General features: G+C 36.6%; 1 protein-coding gene across 1 annotated transcript; it reads right to left on the bottom strand.

Annotated features, from left to right (window-relative positions):
• Positions 1-3319: 3319 nt before the first annotated feature.
• On the bottom strand, positions 3320-18728 carry HTATSF1 (HIV-1 Tat specific factor 1). The gene is made up of 9 exons (XM_005865332.2): positions 18443-18728; positions 14942-15122; positions 13527-13574; positions 12945-13099; positions 11193-11356; positions 9923-10022; positions 7326-7415; positions 6293-6430; positions 3320-5467 (listed from the first exon to the last, which is right to left on the bottom strand). Exons 1-9 carry the CDS (start codon positions 18626-18628, stop codon positions 4340-4342), a joined length of 2190 nt encoding a protein of 729 aa, XP_005865394.1. The 5' UTR covers positions 18629-18728; the 3' UTR covers positions 3320-4339.
• Between the last annotated feature and the right edge of the window lie 158 nt (positions 18729-18886).

Raw genomic sequence — 18886 nt, 5'->3', positions numbered from 1 at the left:
TCAATGTCTCTCTCTCTCTCTCTCTCTCTCTCTCTCTCTCTCTCTCTCTCTCCCCTCCCTCCCTCCCTCCCTCCCTCTCTCTCTCTCCCTCTCTCCTTTCCACTCTTTCTAAAATCAATAAACATATCCTCGGGTGAGGATAAAAATAAATTCATAAATAAAAATGAAATATTTTTTAAAAAAGGAAAAACTCCCCTTTACAAAAATAAGGTAGGATGTAAAGATATCACTTTTAATTTTTTTATGTAGTGATTTGAGAGAGAAAGGGAGGAGAGAGAGAGAGAGAGAGAGAGAGAGAGAGAGAGAGAGAAACAATGATTTGTTATTCCACTTATTTATGTATTCATTGGTTGAATCTTCTATGTCCCCTGACAGGGATGGAACCCATAACCTTGGTGTATTGAGATGATGGTCTAATCATCTGAGCTACCGGGCTAGGGCTAAGATATCACATTTTCAAACTTTAAAGTTAGACATACAGTTGAGCCTAGAAATTTTTACATTAAGGTGTTGCAAGTTTATCACTAGAAATTAGACTTAAATAATTTGTTAGAAAGCTGGAAATGGCAAATCAAAAAAATACTTATTCTTAGAGCTTTACTCTTCTAATGTTATCATGGTTATTTCAGTAGAAACATTAAGAAGTGGTACAAGCCCTGACCGGTTTGGCTCAGTGGATAGAGCGTCGGCCTGCGGACTCAAGGGTCCCGGGTTCGATTCCAGTCAAGGGCATGTACCTTGGTTGCGGGCACATACCCAGTGGGGAGTGTACAGGAGGCAGCTGATTGGTGTTTCTCTTTCATCGATGTTTCTGGCTTTCTGTCCCTCTCCCTTCCTCTCTGTGGAAAATCAATAAAATACATTGGGGAAAAAAAAGAAGTGGTACAAAAATAGAGTTCTGGCAGCACAAAAGCCACCAGTGTGCTGCTGTAGCTGTCCTAGCTTTCTTTATTGGCCCGGGACTGCCAGTGCATTTTAATATCACAGCCTGTAAAGTCTACTGATAACTAAACTATAAACACAAGCCAACCTGCTTATGTTTTCTACTTGAGAATAATGCAGCTGACAAACCGTATCAGGATCCTCTTGGTTCCAACTGAAAAGTAAAACTTGTCTGTAGGTCTCTGAACAGCTAAAACTAAACTTTAAACTATGAAATATTTTTCTCAATCTATTCCTGTGATAATTGTTCAAGAATTGCTGGCTATTTGCAATATCAATTTGTGATTTTAGGAAAATGTTTAACACTTAATTTTTTTTAATTTTTCAATTACACTTGACATGCAAAATTATATTAGTTTCAGGTATACAACACAGTGATTAGACATTTATGTAATTTACAACATGATCCCCTCAATATTTCCAATATCCACCTGGCACCATAGTTATTACAATATTATTGACTACATTCCGTATGCTCTACTTTTTGTTTGTTTTTTTAAATATATTTTATTGATTTTTTTACAGAGCGGAAGGGAGAGGGATAGAGAGTTAGAAACATTGATGAGAGAGAAACATCGATCAGCTGCCTCCTGCACACCCCCTATTGGGGATGTGCCTGCAACCAAGGTACATGCCCTTGACCGGAATCGAACCCGGGACCCTTGAGTCTGCAGGCCGACGCTCTATCCACTGAGCCAAACCGGTTAGTGCCTCCGTGACGGTTTTTAATTTATTTGTTGATTTTTTTTTATTTGTTGATTTTTAGAGAGAGAAACATAGATTTGTTGTTCCATTTACTTATGCATTCATTGGTTGCTTCTTGTATGTGCTCTGACTGGCGATCAAACCTTGGCATATTGGGATGAAACTCTAACAGTATCAACTACTCGGCCAGGGCCTCTGTGACTGTTTTCACAAGGGGCAATTCGTACTTCTTAATCCCTTTACCTTTTTCACACAGTAACTTTTTTTCTTACATCAGGTTAGTATTTTACATAGAGATGTAAAGCCAGTCATGTAAATGAGGTGTGATAAGAGGAAAAATAATTTGAGCAAACTGATTTTAAATGAAGTGACTGTCTGGAAAACAACAACCACCAAAAAGGCATGCAGTTTATATCTGAAAGAGGCCCAATAAGGAAAAAACAATGTATGCACAAATATTCACAAAGGGCAAGTTGATAAGCCTTCTACTGTTCTCCAAGCCACGGTTTTGTTCAAACAATTTAACAGCGCTTCTGGGCATTACACTGAAAGGTTGGTTTACTTTAAAAAATAAGATGCATGTTATTTCAGAAAGGCCTATGCAGAAAATTAGCTAAATCCTTCCTTTTCCAAGCCTCAGAAACACCAGATAATTTACATAAGGAAAATAGGTTCCACTCCAAAAAGGAAGAGGCAGTGTGGCACAAATGGATCAGGGCTATCATTACTTGAGAAGAAAAACAGAGATCCTTGGAATAAATTAGTCCAATTTTGCCATCAGTTTGTTTTGTAGAAAGCAGTAATGATTTCAAATATTTCATTAATACTGGCAAGACCAGTAATATTTTTATCTTCTAAAATAAAGTTTCAAGTTTGTTTCTATGAAGGTACTTTTAGACTCAGAGAGCAGGGCATAAAAGCCTTTCAAAGGCATCCCTGAAGACACTTCTGGTTCACACATTCAGGGCTGAATACATTATTTGATATTTATATAGTTTATATATACCCTTAAGGAGCTTTACATTTAAAAAATGCTGGGTTAATTGTTGAGCATTGCTGTGTTTAATATCCAACCCTCTATTTTTTTCTTTTGATAAGAGGATGTATTGTTGCCTCACAATAAACTTTATTTTCAGGAAAAAGAAAACCTGATTACTTAGAAAACAGGTGACTCTGTGTGTAATTCTTGACACTTAATTTATCAATAACACCTCATAAATTATTAACCAATTACAGGTGTTTGCAACTTTCATTTCCAGGTGTCTATGTGAAAAGAGCATGAGTATTTTGATACCAACCAAATTAGTGAGCAGGGATGTCAGAATGAAAACAGCCTCTTTCTAATGGTCTTAAAGAGCTCATTTACAAGTTATAGTTATGTGTCCCACCTATTGTACATGGAAGATAAAGCTTTATTTTCCTTTCACTTAGAAAACCAATTTTCCAAAAAAATTGTGTTTTGGTGCTTCTGGCTTATCTTTAAAGGGAATCCTATTTTGGTTTGCAAACTTTCAATTTAACTCTTTACCTCTTTTACTGATTTATCCCTGGTGAAAATCCTGCAGATCTTAAGAAATCCCAGACATCAACTAAAATCTTCTCTGAAAGCTGGCTTCAAGTACAAGAATTCTTTTCGATCTGAATGGGATAATGATTACACTTACAGGCGGTATAATGAAAAAACATCAATGCAGTTTATTTCAATACTTCTAATTTATGAGAACAAGTTCTTAATGCTACATCAGAAGTCAATGAATCAATACTTAACTTTGAAAGCATAAGCAAGAAAGACCCAACATTTTATTGGGACTACACAATCTAGCACAGTACTAGGCACCATACTAGAACAAAAACACACACAAAATTTAAGTATGAATGATAACAGACATTCTTAAACTCCAAGGGATCAATGAACCTCCCAAAACTGTATACAAAAAGTTGTGTAGTGCATGCACTTTTCTGGGGAGAGGTTCCACAACTCCAATCAACTTCTAAAGGGGCCAAACAATACAGAGCAGAATTCTAATACTCTTCCCTATATTTTCAGTAAAGAAAGCTGTGGATGGACCTCAGGAAGTTTACTCTTGCACATGTAAGAGTCAATTTTCATGGAAAGATAGTAGAAAGAAAAACAAATAAAAGTAACTTGCTAGGACTGGGCAGGGGAAAACTCCAAAGTGCTGTTCACATTATTAGTTTAGTAACATGTTCTGGTTTAGAGAGGAGAAATGGGGACCTAAGTGGTAATATAAGCTGGAAGCAAGGAAACTCCTATAGGATTTTGCAAATCCTTAAACAACTAAAACCTTAAGTATGAATAAAGCAATAGCAAGAACATAAAATGCAACTTAACGCAAGTCCAATTTTCAGTTTCTGCATATTAACAACTTATTTTTATTTTTGAATATCACAAACTTCAATCAGAATACTTTAAAAAATATTCTGCATGCATTTAACAAATCTGACAAAGGATGAGTAATCAGTTTACTTGTATTATACTATGAAGTTTTAACTGAACAGCCAATTAACATATATTTGAGATCATTAAGTATAGGTAACAATGCAAAAGTAAATGCATTAATCTGATGGCATCCTATCACTATGCAATGTTTATTAACACTACTAGTAATTACCCTGGAACATAGGCAAAATGTAGATGGAGGAATTTCCCTCAAAAAGCAAGTTTAAGGGATTAAATATCATCATCATCATCATCATCATCATCACCACTACTGAGGATAAAGCTGCTGCATGTGGACTGGGCCCTTTTTCCCCGAACATTCCTCATACAATACACAGCCCCTTTCTCATCAGAATCACCAGACTTCTCAGAGGAATCCTCATCATCTTCGAACATGTTTTCATCCTCCTTTGCATCTACTTCACCTTCTTTTTCATCTGAATATTCAAACATCTTCTCATCTGCATCATCTTCTTCCTCCTTTTCATCAGCATCTTCAAGACCCTTTTCATCTGCATCTTCTTTGGCCTCTTTTCCATCAGACTCATCATCAAAAACTTTTTCATAAGTATCTTCTTCTCCATCTTCATCTGATTCTTCATCGTCAAACTCTCTCTCAGAGCCTTCCTCATCAATAACTTTTTCAGAGCTGTCATCGTCAAATTGTGATCTTTCAGAGTCATTTTCTTCTAACTCTTTTTCGAGAAAGCTTCCATTAAACTCATCAGAGCCATTCTCATCAAATTCTTTTCTGAGGTCATTTTCTTCAAATTCTTTTTCAGAGCCGTCTTCAAAGAGCTTTTCAGAGTAGTCTTCTTCAGCTTCTCTTTCTGACTCGTCTTCTTCAGACTCCTTGTTGGGGCCATCTTCTTCAGACTCCTTTTTAAAGCCATTCTCTTCAAAATCACTTTTGAGTAGCTTCTTTTTGGATTCTCTTCCGGGGCCATTCACTTTGGACTCATTTTTAGGACCACCCTCTTCAAACTCTTTTTGGGGGCAGCCTTCCTCAGACTTTCTTTCAAGGCATCCTTCTTCAGATTCTTTCTGGGGGTAGCATTTCTCAGCCTCTTTTTTGAGGCCACTTTCTTCAATATCTTCTTCAAATTCTCCCCCATCTTCTGATTTTTCAAACTTCTTTTCATCTACAGGCTCTTCAAATTCCATTTGAGTTTCAGCTTCTTCGTCATTCATTTTAGATGTGCTAGGGCACTCTGAAAAATGCCTTACTCTAGAAGGCCCTGCCCTTTCTGCAGCACAGATGGAATTTGAACGCTGAAGACCTTTATTGGCCTCGGGAGACTCAAGGAAAGCCTCCCATCCTTTCAGCCTTTCCTCCCTTTCTCTTGTGGTCTCCTCCACCTGTGCATAAATGGAAATTTCCATTAAAATAAGTTTTAGGCTAAAAGTATTAACAGCTCTGAGCATTACTAATATTGACAAAAGTATCCTGATTTTATAAGTCATTGCTTCTTAGGAAATCAAAGCAATTCCCTATCTTCAGTTTTCAAAACTTTACATCTTGATTTATAGAGTTGACCTTAAGATCATTTAAATAAATGCCCAACACCACAGTACTGCAGAAATGTCTCATCAATTAAAAAGTTAATATTTGAACTCTGCCTTTACAACACAGAAAGGAAGAGGAACATTTTGATTAATATGTTCTTTTCTTATCACTATTCTGAGCAAGCCTCAAATTTCAGACTTGTAAACTGAAAAGTTGAACATTTTTCTTTCTATGCTCTGAATGCAAAATATTATTTAAAAGTACTAATATTAGACCTAGCTGGTTTGCCTCAGTGGATAGAGCGTAAGTCTGCGGACCGAAGGGTTCTGGGTTCGATTCCCATCAAGGGCACATACTTTGGTTGCAGGCTCCTCCCCAGCCTGGGCCCTGGTCAGGGATTGTGCATGAGGCAACCAATCGATGTGTCTCTCTCTCACATCGATATTCCTCTCTGTCTTTCCCTCTCTCTTCCACTCTCTCTAAAAATCAATGGAAAAATATCCTTGGGTGAGGATTTAAAGTAAATAGATAAATAAATAATAAGTAAGTAAATAAATAAATAAAAGTACTACTATTACAATACACAGATTAAACCAAATCCAAAACTTATCTGAAGGACTGCTAGTTCAGGGTTTGTTGGTAGCAAATTATGTTCCCTTGATAGTCGCAGAATTTACCTGATAATCTGTAGTTCCATCCCATACTTGGGCAGTGATTTGACGACCACCAAACCACCGTCCATCCAGAGTTTGAATACAATAATCAGCTTCCTCTGGTTCCCTGAAGGACACAGAGGCCACACCATCTGGGTGTCTCTAGAAAAAATAAGGAAGAAAACAAAAGAATAAATGAGAAAATTCAAAATAAAACATACACATTTGACAAAGTAGGTAAGTGGGAGTTGTTTTTTCTGATAAATTGAGTAAAATATACTATGTATGAAGCCTTTCTTCCCTTTTACCCCAGCCAGTAACACATAGCTACCTGCCTCTTCAACTTAATCTTTTCTAGGAAGAACCAAGCATGATGTCCTTGGAAATGTTTCTGCTAACAACACTGTCTAGGACAGGCAAGGCAGCACAGTTGTTAAATGTGGACTCTGAAGTTGAATAGCCCTGGGATTCAATCCTGGCTCCGCCATTTAGCAGCTGAATGATCTTGGGAAAGGTGCTCAATCTCTAAACTTTCAGCATTCTCATCTGTAAAATGAGTATAATAGCACCTACCTACCTCAAAGGATTGAAGATTAAATGAGATAACATGTAGAGTAGCTTGAAGTACGTAATCAATAAATAGCGACTATTTTGTTATAAATGTGTCAATTTTGGAAGTAAAAAATGGGTGAGAAGAAGAAACATGTAAGAGAATATTTTCCTTGATTGTTTTTCTCCAAATATAGAGGAGGAGAATCATTCAAGAGGGGAAAATATGGGCAAATAGGGAACCATACATTTTTCTTGTACTTTCTTTACCTGATCATATACTCTAGAGTGATGATAAAGGGAAATAATCACAACGTACCAAATCTATCAAAGCCTTGACTTACAATCCATGTTCATCTAATTATTGCTAACAGATGCCTACCATTAGATGGAAGACCTACTATATAAGAACATTAATGTAAAATTTAGGGCATACTGACAACTGGTAATAACTTTTAACTGGAAGAATGATTGTTCCAGAAATCATTTGTCCAAGCCATGAACTTACATCAAACAGAAGAAGCTTCCTAATTTGTCCAAACTTCGAACACTCTACTCGAAGATCTTCTCTGATCTCATTTAGCACCAACGGATCATCCTGAAAAAATACAAATTCCGATAATTAAATGTCCTGCTTTGACATACCAACAAATAAAAAAGGCTTTAAGTTATTTATGTTTGTCTGTAGTCTACAAAATTAAAACAAAACTTCATGAGCCTAGATTCTACTATATTGGACAGGTCTACACTAAATAATTTGAGGTTCAGGCCCACAGAGACACTGAATAAAAAACAAGATTGTCTGTAGTCCCTCTGACTGACAGGCTCTCATTAAATTCAGCAGACCAAACCAGACCAAGGCAGGTGGGCAAACAAGGACAGCACCAAGGGTTTCTCTACCTGTAAACTCTGAAGTCCACTACTGCCCTTCCAGCTAGGTGGTATAAGCACATGAAAAGAAAAATTTCCTTTATGTGCAAAGATGCTAAAGAGAAAATGTTTTATCCATTCAGAAATGAAAAGATTCTGTCTTGTGATTAACTGGGGTTTCATTCAATCATTCTTGTACGTTTTCTTCATATAAATACCAAGGACCTATTAATATATTGAGAGCCTATTGTGGTGCCAGGCACAATTCTATACACAGGGAATATTAACAGCAAACAAACAAGGTAGACAGTCCTGGCTCTCATGGAGCACACATTCAAGTAGAGGAGATTCAATTATTTCCGATAATATGAAATGTGATGAAGGAAACAAAGAGTATCATATAAAGCTCTATAACTCTAAAGTAAAATTTACACTAAACCAATAAGGGTGTTTTTTTTTAAACAATCAAAAATTTATAAGCATGAAACTTCTATCCTTAAAAATATCCACTGGAGGGAATTTCTAGGAGTCAAGGTAGAATAAATGTGGCTTTTGGAGGAAAGAATATTTGCTAAGGTAGGAAAAGCTAAATCTGGCCAGGGTAATAGCTAGACTCAAATAAGGTGTTTCAATGAGCAAGACAGGAGGCAGAAGCAGAAACAAAAACAATGTAATTACACAACAAACTCCTTACTTGCAGAGCTTCCAGATACTTTGAGTTAGGTTACCATTTATATTCACGTTCAAGTGTTAGGAGTATGCTATATGTGTGAATCAAGGACCTTAAGTCAGATACTAATAGGTATCCTAATTTAAAAAATCAATTATTACCAGGGGGGGTAAAATGTGATTTATTGTAGTCAATTCTGGAGTTGTACCTAGTAGACTAGATATCATGATCCATCTATGCATTCCTTTTAAAGCCCCACCTGACAAGGACTACATTTCAAAAAGCATTTAGTGTGCATGTGTACACGTGTACTTTTTAAACATACTTCATTATCACTGCAAGTCTAAAGCAGCTCTGCTATATTTCAAGATTCTTCAGAATTTCAGTCAGAAGAGACATAAAAAAATCTTAAATAGGTCACATGTATCTCACCAACGATCTCAAAAGATACAGACTCCATAGGTGCATAGTAGACCCTATCATATCACGATTCACCCGGACAGAGCTCAAAGACCAATCTGGGGCCTTAGTATCTAAAGGGAAAACGATATTTCCATTCTGACTCTGTTTAAATGCACAAAAGGAACAAGAGTGGTCTTTGGTTGCAACTAGATCATCCGTAAACCTGGAATTTTACATTATGAACATTTTTTCTTACGTTTAAGAATCTAGGAAAATAGTAAAGACTTGTTCTTCCACAAAATTCCATTGGTCTATGCCAAAAGACAGAGATAAGAACAAGAGGCAGAATGCAATATGAAGGTACCCTGATGGCAATTAACATTCCTTAAAACTCTCTAGGCCCTAGCTGATTTTGCTCAGTGGATAGAGCATTGGCCTGTGGACTGAAGGCTCCCGGGTTCAATTCAGGTCAAGGGCACACATGCCTGGGTTGTGGGTTCGATACCTAGTAGAAGGCGTGCAGGGGGCAGGCAATTGATGATTCTCTCTTATCACTGATGTTTCTATTTCTCCATCTCCCTTCCTTTCTGAAATCAGTAAAAATATATTTAAAAAAAACTCTCTGGTAGCTCTTCCTTTATTTGCTGTTCCTGGAATTTTACATGGACATTAATATTATAAAGTCCTCCTAATAGCCACCAAAGACTTGTGTAAAAACCAGGTCCTGAAAAACAACCTCCAATATTAAAACATCAGGGGCTTTATTTCACTAACCTCAGGAGTTCTAAGACCAAATTTTTAGTACTAAAATGAAGTTTTCACTTCAAGTGTGAAACTGGTCCTCCCCACCAAAATCAACCCATACTTGGAGCTCCCATAAATCTTTTAATTATTATATTTTTTATAATTTCCCATACCAAGTAGCTGCCATTTGGGGCCACAGTATGGGCATTAAACAGTCTTAGCTATGATACAATTAAAGAAACACTGAGCTAAACATGAGAAAATCTGAAAAGTTTGACTGATTCTTGGCTGCGTTTTTCTATCTTGAGGACTACATAAATGTGCAGGATGTAACATGAGAAAGATGGGGGGAGGCAAGCTTGGGCTCCCTTAAAAGAAGGCATATCAACGTTTTAATCAGTAAGAATATTGTACCCTACCTCAAAATCCATAGGATGAAACATATTTTTGATGATGACAACTCGTTCATGGCGCATTCGGATTGACCCATCCTTTCTCTCAGGTCTCCAATCCAATTGCCTAATGACACAAAGTAGAAATAATCCTTTATTGATTATTTTAAAATGATGATTATTTGATTCCAGAACAACAATGTATATTTTAGTCACAGTTCTATTCAGAGAACTTTCTGGAATAAAAATAACAGGCAGGTGAAAGATGGACCCAATATCTGAAATCCCCAGAATATACAGGGTGGGGTAAAAGTAGGTTTGCAGTTGTTCATATGGAAAATAATACATTAATAAATAATAATACAAGAATAAACTCTGTGTTTTGCATACTCACAACTGAAAACCTATTTTTGCCCCACCCTGCTTTTTTTTCAGAACTGCTGTCTGGTTACAAATATTCCAATGACATTCCTGAAAAAGTTCGAATTATTCACTATGTATGATTATCTAAGAAGATATACTCAGGCCAAAAAATATGTTCAAATTGTACTGGTTTTTAGGTACTTTATGATTATGACAAACTGCACTGAAATATGTAAAACTACTCATTCTTTGTTATAATCTTAAATTTTACTATTTATAAAAATTGTGGGTATCTGTTTTAACTATTCCTGTAAAAAACTGTAGAAGATCACCTAAATGCTTTCATAATCATTTTATCAATAGTGTAAGCAGTGCTAAAAGTGTTATCAGAACTCACTGTGATAAAGGTACTTATCACTTTGGCTAATTTCTTAAAACTAGCATATTTCAAAACACATATTAAACAAATGAGTTAACAGAAACTTGATGGCATTATGCATATACTAGTATATGTAATACATTATAAATACAATCATAAAACCTATCATTTCAAATTTCTAATACAAACCTGTATGTAAAAATTTAGCTCCTGGTGTAGCTGATTTCAATACACATTGAAAATGAACTAAAGACTAATATAAAGGCCTAAACTATCTTGTTTAATCTGATGTTCAACAACTTCCGAAGAGATAGCTTTGTTATCTCATTTAAGACCTTGTTGTATTACAAATGAACACCCCAGAAAATGAAAAACACCACTGCTGCCAAATCATCCTGTGGTACAGATTAGTGAAGGTTCCGGATGAAGGTTCTTTAAAAATAATTTGTAGGTATATTTAGGAGATGTTCTATATGAACAAAACTAGGTGGCTATTACCAAAAGAATACTCTAGGATATTTATAAAAATCTTTCGAAGAAGAAAAGAACACAAACTTTTGTTGCTGAGATAGCTTTTTCTTGTAATCCCTGCACTTCTTCTTCTTCTTAGAGGCATCATATTCTCCCTTCAGTTGAAACTTTGCCACCTCAACATGTAATCTGTAGCCTCTAATTTCATCTTCATCCAAAAGTTTTAATGCAAGATCCACAGATTCCCTCTTTATAAAGGGAAAAACAAGACACAGTCAGTAAGGTACACACTGAAATAAAACTTCAGGAGTTGTTTATTTTTAGATGAATGATGACTATATATGCAATAATAATTTAAGCATAACTACCCAGTTTGGGAACCTGCATTCAAGATATAGCTACCTCCAACCAGCCATGTGAACTTGGGCCAGTTATTCAAGATTCCTGAACCTGTTTTTTCATCTGTAAAATGGGAATAGTAATGCCTTCATCATAGGTTCTTGACAAAATTAAATGGAATACACATAAAGGATAGTGATTGGCATATGGTAGTTGCTCAATAAATTAATATCATTATTGAAGTAGTTTTGTTTCTTGGCATCTCGATTTTTCAACTAGAGAATAAGGCAAATGAACTTGTGTGATTTCTAAGGTGCACGCCAGTTTTAAAATTATAAGGTATTCCCAAAAAGCTGTCAGCTTAATCCTACCACCTTCTAATTTCATTGATATGCTGTATACTCACAACATACCCATGGTGTTGGTACTGTTGTTTTTTATCACTTTGATTTTGCTTTGTAATTATTTCCAAGTTCTATGACATATGTGTATGTCATCATCATGCCCATTTCTTTTATATCCTGCAATAATGGGTAGCACTTGCTTCTAAGATGATAGGTGTTCTAGAAATGATGAATGCCTTTAACAGGGAGTTTTCCCTTTGCAATTTATGACACCATGGATAGAGTTCTACCAATTTCTGTTAACACCATACTCTCCCATTAAAAAGATATTCTGCCGTAACTGGTTTGGCTCGGTGGATGGAGCGTCGGCCTGCGGACTGAAGGGTCCGGGTTCGATTCCGGTCAAGGGCATGTGCCTTGGTTGCAGGCACATCTCTGGTGGGGAGTGTGCAGGGAGCAGCTGATCGATGTTTCTCTCTCATCAATGTTTCTGACTATCTCTCTCCCTTCCTCTCTGTAAAAAATCAATAAAATATATTTTTTTAAAAAAAAGATATTCTGTAGTAAGCATAAGCTATCAGCTCCTTTGTGGTCTAACTCAGGGGTCAGAAAACTTATTTTGTAAAAAGCCAGTTAATAAATATTTTAGACTTTGTGGGCCACATGGTTTGTGCTGCAATCACTCGACTCTGCTGTTCAAATATGTAAGTAGACACAGACAAATTCGTAAATGAATGAAAGCAGCCATTTTAATATTAAAAAATTTATTAACTACATCAGGCAGTGGGCTGGAGTTTGCTGATCCTTGGTCTAATTCATTCAAATAGGCAAATAAAATATTACTGCCTTTTTCTTCCTTGTGGACTTTGAAAATGTGTTCTGGATTGATTATATGCATACACTCTGAAAGAGCTCTTTGCAGTGAGAATTCTTTTTAAGACAAAAGCACTTTGGTCATATAACTTACATAATACTTTGACCTGACGAACAAGTGAATAATCTTACCAATTACACACAGGCACAATCTGAAATTTCAGTTTCCTTCATGTCCTGTTTTTAATAGTTCTCCATCTTAGTAATAATCGATATAAAATTATAGCCCTGGTTCCTGATTTAAAAATGGAAAAGAAACTTATCTGACCACATAACTAACCTTCAAATAACAGCAAAGCCCATCTCCTTTAAGATTTCCTTGATTATCTTTGTAAAGCTTGACTTTGAATTCTTCTGTTTGAGGATCTCTCATAATAATGCCAAACTTGGACATGAGCTGTATAAATTCATCCAGTGTAATGTCTGGAGGCAAACCTATCAACATCAGGAAAAAAAATTTTAATTTATAAAGGCATCTAAATAAAGGTGAGGGTTATTTAGCATTCTACCAATTAGAAAGCTACAACTTAGATGAACACAATTTTGAATTTCTAAATGTATGTAAAAATCTCACATATATAGAATTGAGGAAATTTCATGTTTCAATGAATCTGAAGGGACAAACTGCCACAAGTAACCTAAAGCAGACAAAAAGGATGGCATGCATGCAAAGTTACATACACTTAATTTTTCTTAGTTTTGTAATAAACAAACATATTCCTCACTAATGCAAACAACTGATCAAAAATGGCAAAATCATAAGAAACAGGCTTCAGAGAAACTGAAAACTAAAAATGACTTTGTGAAAAACATAAAAATCAAATATTTTCTATTCTAAAGCTGTTTAAAAAGGTATACATACCAGACACATATACATTTGTATTTCTGTCTTCTTCAACATGAAACCACCCTAAAAATAAAAATGAATAAATAAAACGCATGCAAGAAAAGGTAAAAGTCACATTATAAAATCTTGGCAGTGTGGCAGTCTCTCAAAACTTCCAGGAAGTTTTTTTTTTTTACCCTGAGAACAAGACAAATTCAAACTACTGTCCAGCTTTCAATGTATATGGCTCTTTTGACAGATAATCAGTTTCAGAACTCTGTCTAAAAAAAGAGAGCTATTTATATATTTTTAAAATTTTATTGTATTGGGGTGACATTGGTTAATAAAATTATATGAGTTTCAGGTGTACAATTCTATAATGCATCATCTCTATATTGTATTGTGTGTTCACCACCCAAACTCAAGTCTCCTTCTCAACAATTATCTCTTTTACCCTCTTCTCTCTCTCCCCATCCCCCAGGTTCCCTCTGGTAATCACCATACTGTTGTCTGTGTCTATGAGGTATTTTTTTAATTGATTTGAGAGGAAAGGAGAGAGAGAAAACACAATCAGTTGCCTCCCATACGCACCCTGATGGGGACCAAACCCACAACTTGGGCGTGCCCTGACTGGGAATTGAACCAGCGACCTTTTGGTGCAAGGGACAATACTCAATCAACTGAACCACACCAGCCAGTGTTTTTCTTAATCCCTTCACTTTTCCACCCAGCCCCCAAATTCCCGCTCCCCTCTGGCAGCTGTCAATCTGTTCTCTGTATCTATGAGTCTGTTCCTATTTTGCTTTGTTAGTTAATTTTGTTTCACATGTAAGTGAAATCATATGGTATTTGTCTTTCTCTGACTGGTTTATTTCACTTAGCATAATACTCTCTAGGTCCATCCATGCTGTCTCAAAAGATAAGATTTCCTTTTATTTTTACGGCGAGAAGTATTTCACTGTGTAAATGTACCACAGCTTTTATATCCACTCACCTACTGAAGGGCACTTGGGCTGCTTCCAAATCTTTGCTATGATTCTGATGCTTCCTTAAAAAAAACCACCCTTGCATTGACTTTAGACCTTCACAAAAATTGCTTCTGACTCCAATCTACTGTGTTAGACATGGCTAAGCTGAAGCAAAACTGGCTTAAGTTCAATTTAATTAAACTCAAAAATTGTAAAAAAATAACCTTACAAACAGAACTTTTGATAATCCCCTAATAGTAGCTCTATTTTGCAAAGGAAGCAACTGAGGAATAAAATTGAAACAACTCACTCCATGCCCGTAAATTAGTGAGAGAGCCAATATATGAACCCAAATAATAATTTTTAAAAACCCATCTCAATGATTCCTTCAGAGCCATTATAATTCTCCAAAAAGTAACTATATACACACACACTCACATTTTTAATTTTCTCACTCATGTTTTGCAAGCTAAATCCACTTGCCTGATTCAGCCTTTCTCTTTTCTCCTCTCTTTTTGGGATCAGTGGGTTCAGGGTTTTTTCTTTGCGGAGGTTCTTCTGCAGGCCTAGCATTAACATCTTGTACATTTGCAGTAGAGCTAGACGCACCATCATTAGAAAAGCCATAATTGGCCTGATATGTAGCAATGAAATCTTCAGTGATCTGAACAAGAAATTCAACACACACACACACACACACACAGAAATTAAAAAATTATTTTCTCCTGTAAAAAGTTTACACTGTGTTAAATTACAGCATATTCAGTTATACAACTTAACATAGAAGTGTTGTAGTAATAAAGTCTAAATGCAAGAACCATCACCTTAGGGGTGGGGCAAATGTAGGTTTACAATTGTTTGTATGGAAAATAATACATCAATTAAATATCATTTTTTAAATATGTTTTTATTGATTCCAGAGAGAGGAAGAGGGAGAGGGAGAGAGAAACATCAATGAGAGAGAAACATTAATTGGCTGCCTCCTACACGGATCGAACCCACAACCTGGGCATGTGCCCTGCTTGGGAATGGAACCAGCGACCTCCTGGTGCATGAGATGATGCTCAACCAACTGAGCCACACCAGCCGGGTGATAATACATTAATTAATAAATAATAATATAAGAATAAACTCTGTTTCGCATGCTCACAACTGTATACCTGCTTTTGCCCCACCCTGTATATAGAAAACTGTGTATGATAAGAAATAAGACATGGGAACTTGGATTACCAACACAAAAGTCTGAGATATTACTGTTATTTTAAATGATGTTGACACCTTCCTAGTTGTTTCATTTATAAATTACTACCTCTCCACAGTCTACTTAAGCAAGGCTATGAGAACATATAACAAAGGAAGTACCAGATAATAAAATAGGATAAAAACCAATAGCCAACAAATTCGTATTTTGTGTATTTATTTCAGAGAGAAGGGAGAGGGAGAGTTAGAAACATCAATGATGAAAGAAACATCAACGATGAAAGAGAATCAATGATTGGCTGTCTCCTGCATGCCCAGTGGGGGATCGAACCTGAAACCCGGGCATGTGCCCTGAGTGGGAATCTAACCAGCAACCTCCTGGTTCATGGTCCATGCTCAAACACTGAGCCACACTGGCCAGGCCAGAATTAATTTTTCTTTAACTATATAGATGTACAAAGTATATGTACACTAAATATTTATATATCTGTAAGCAAAGAGAACAGAACAGAATTTTTATTTGGTGTTTAAAGAAAAGGGCTAACAACAGTAAATCTAAATGCTTGTTTTAACATTATAATGAATTAAATCACTTTATCATTTACTGTAAAAAAAATTAAGGACTAATCCAACTTACATCTATCCTGGCTTTCAGGGGGGAAAAGCACAATTTCACAATGCAAGAAATGTAGTTTATGTCTTTATACCACATAGGAATGGGAAACATTTTAACTCAAAGTTTGAACAGATATGGGCTTCCATGGCATAAAAGATAGAGTAACAAGTTAATCTAATTATCAGACTATTGTTAAAAGAACTGAGAAGGCTGAAGAAACCAAATCTGCGCTAGGTCTGGCACTGCCAGTACAAGAGTGAAATACAGTTGACCCTTGAACAACACAGGAGTTAGGGACATCAACACCTTACTCAGTAGAAAATCTTATAACTTTTAACTCTCCAAGAACTTTACAACTTTTCAGGTTTAACTAATTTGAAATAATGGGTGAAGCCAGACTAAGCTTTGAATACAGAAAATTTATCCTAAAGTGCCACTAAACTTTTATTAATATAAAAGATAATGTTTACAGTACAAAATTGGCAACAGTTGACGAATTGAAGGCATACAAATACCAAACGAAATGATTCTTGTTTGCAATTCCATTGCTTGGCATTATAAGCAGTGCCTGGACCAGTTTGAAAACAGGCATTGATGAAAAAATTATTCCGTTCTGTTGATTCTTTTAAAATTTAAAAATGAACTATATGTTAATAAACAATGACTTTATAATCATTCAAAGTGTGTATACATTTTTGGGACACCCTGTATATTGTATACTGCATTCTTTTTTTAAATTGATTTTCATTTTATTTATTTTTTTAAAAAATATATATTTTATTGATTTTTTACAGGGAGGAAGGGAGAGGGATAGAGAGTTAGAAACATCAATGAGAGAGAAACACCGACCAGCTGCCTCCTGCACACCCCCTACTGGGAATGTGCCCGCAACCAAGGTACATGCCCTTGACTGGAATCGAACCTGGGACCCTTCAGTCCGCCGTCCGATGCTCTATCCACTGAGCCAAACCGGTTAGGGCTTAAATTGATTTTGAGAGAGAAAGGAAAGGAGAGGGAGAAAGAGAAACAGCACTTTGAGAGGGAGATATCGATTGGCTGCCTACGGCACACCCCCTACCCAGGATTGAGCCCACAACCTAGGCATGTGCCCTGACTGGGAATGGAAGTGGCAACCCTTCAGTGCACGGGATGATGCCCAACCATCTAAGCCACACTGGCCAGGGTGTATGCTGTATTCTTAAAGCTGCAGAAAAGGATTAAGAAAATCATAAGAAAGAGAAAATACATTTACAGTACTGTACTACATTTACTGATACCATAAGTTTATGTGAACTGTTTACAAGATGAAAAGAAATTTGCGTCTAAGTGGATTCAGTTCAAACCCTGGTTGTTCAAGAATCAACTAGTACATTTAACAATTTGAAGGGATTGGAACATACACAAACACAAAATGGGAAAGAAAGAAGTTGAATAATTTTTAAAGTTACACAATGGAGACATGGTTTGTTATTTCAGGCTTCCAAGTCAATTAGTGTGCTATTGGTATCTTTTCCCCCAACCATATGAGATTCTGGTTAACAGGATACTTTTACAGAGAAGTTTATAGAACCAAGTCTAACACCAGTTATTTTACTGAAATTAAGCTGAAGTAAAATGCTTAATAATTTCCAAATACTCTAAATAAATATACACATATCTTTTCCATTTGTATTTTGTGCACCTCTAGTCATATTCCTGTGGTTATTTGGTTCAAGTATGTGTTTAGGGACAAAACTTAATAGGAAAGTAGAGGTGCAAAATTCAATCAGTAATGCTATATAAATGGCTAGATTAAAAAAAAATCAAGAAGCTGCATTTTGCACATAGTATATAAGCTAAACATCTGAATTCCCAGGATAAGTGAGGTTGGCTCCCTGAGAGTAACAGCTACCAAGTTTGTTCTTGGTGTTTTTCCCCTTTGCAATAAAAAGCAGTCACCAATGTAATACCCAACTACGACCTTCACAGATAAAATTAATAAGGCATAGAAAAAAAAGGCAAGAATTAAATTACATTTACGACATCTCCCTAAAGATTTCCCTTCCTTTACACACTGGTTCCGCAACAACAGAAAAAGAAAGGCCACTACTAATGGGGGGCTCTACCCCAAGACCTCGAAAAGAAAATGAGCGGCCTGCTCTGCAGAGGCACTGGCAACACACACTTACCTTGGGGAACCAAGCCTTCTTATCCAGGTCCCACTCGTAGGGAGTGTCATCTGGCTGCTGCCCGAAAGAATTGTTTTCTCTACCTGGACCTTTCTGGGTGTCTCCGTCGTGGGTGTCTCCGTACAATTTTTGCAATCGCAACTGCTCGTCAAAGTCGTCTTTCCCATCCAAGTTGTTGCGGCTCATGTTGCCGACTTAGCCCAGCGGAACAGTCCAGAGGAGCTCAAAGGCCGAGATGAGACTAGGGGGGAATAAAGAAAATGAGGTCTGCCAAGCTCGGCCCTCCCCTCCCGCGTCAAAGTCGTCTTTCCCATCCAAGTTGTTGCGGCTCATGTTGCCGACTTAGCCCAGCGGAACAGTCCAGAGGAGCTCAAAGGCCGAGATGAGACTAGGGGGGAATAAAGAAAATGAGGTCTGCCAAGCTCGGCCCTCCCCTCCCGGCGC

Source organism: Myotis brandtii, unplaced genomic scaffold (assembly GCF_000412655.1).
Source record: "Myotis brandtii unplaced genomic scaffold, ASM41265v1 scaffold206, whole genome shotgun sequence".
NCBI classification, from domain to species: domain Eukaryota; kingdom Metazoa; phylum Chordata; class Mammalia; order Chiroptera; family Vespertilionidae; genus Myotis; species Myotis brandtii.
The sequence above is the reverse complement of the archived record's forward strand: the minus strand, read 5'-3'. Positions and strand labels throughout refer to the sequence as shown.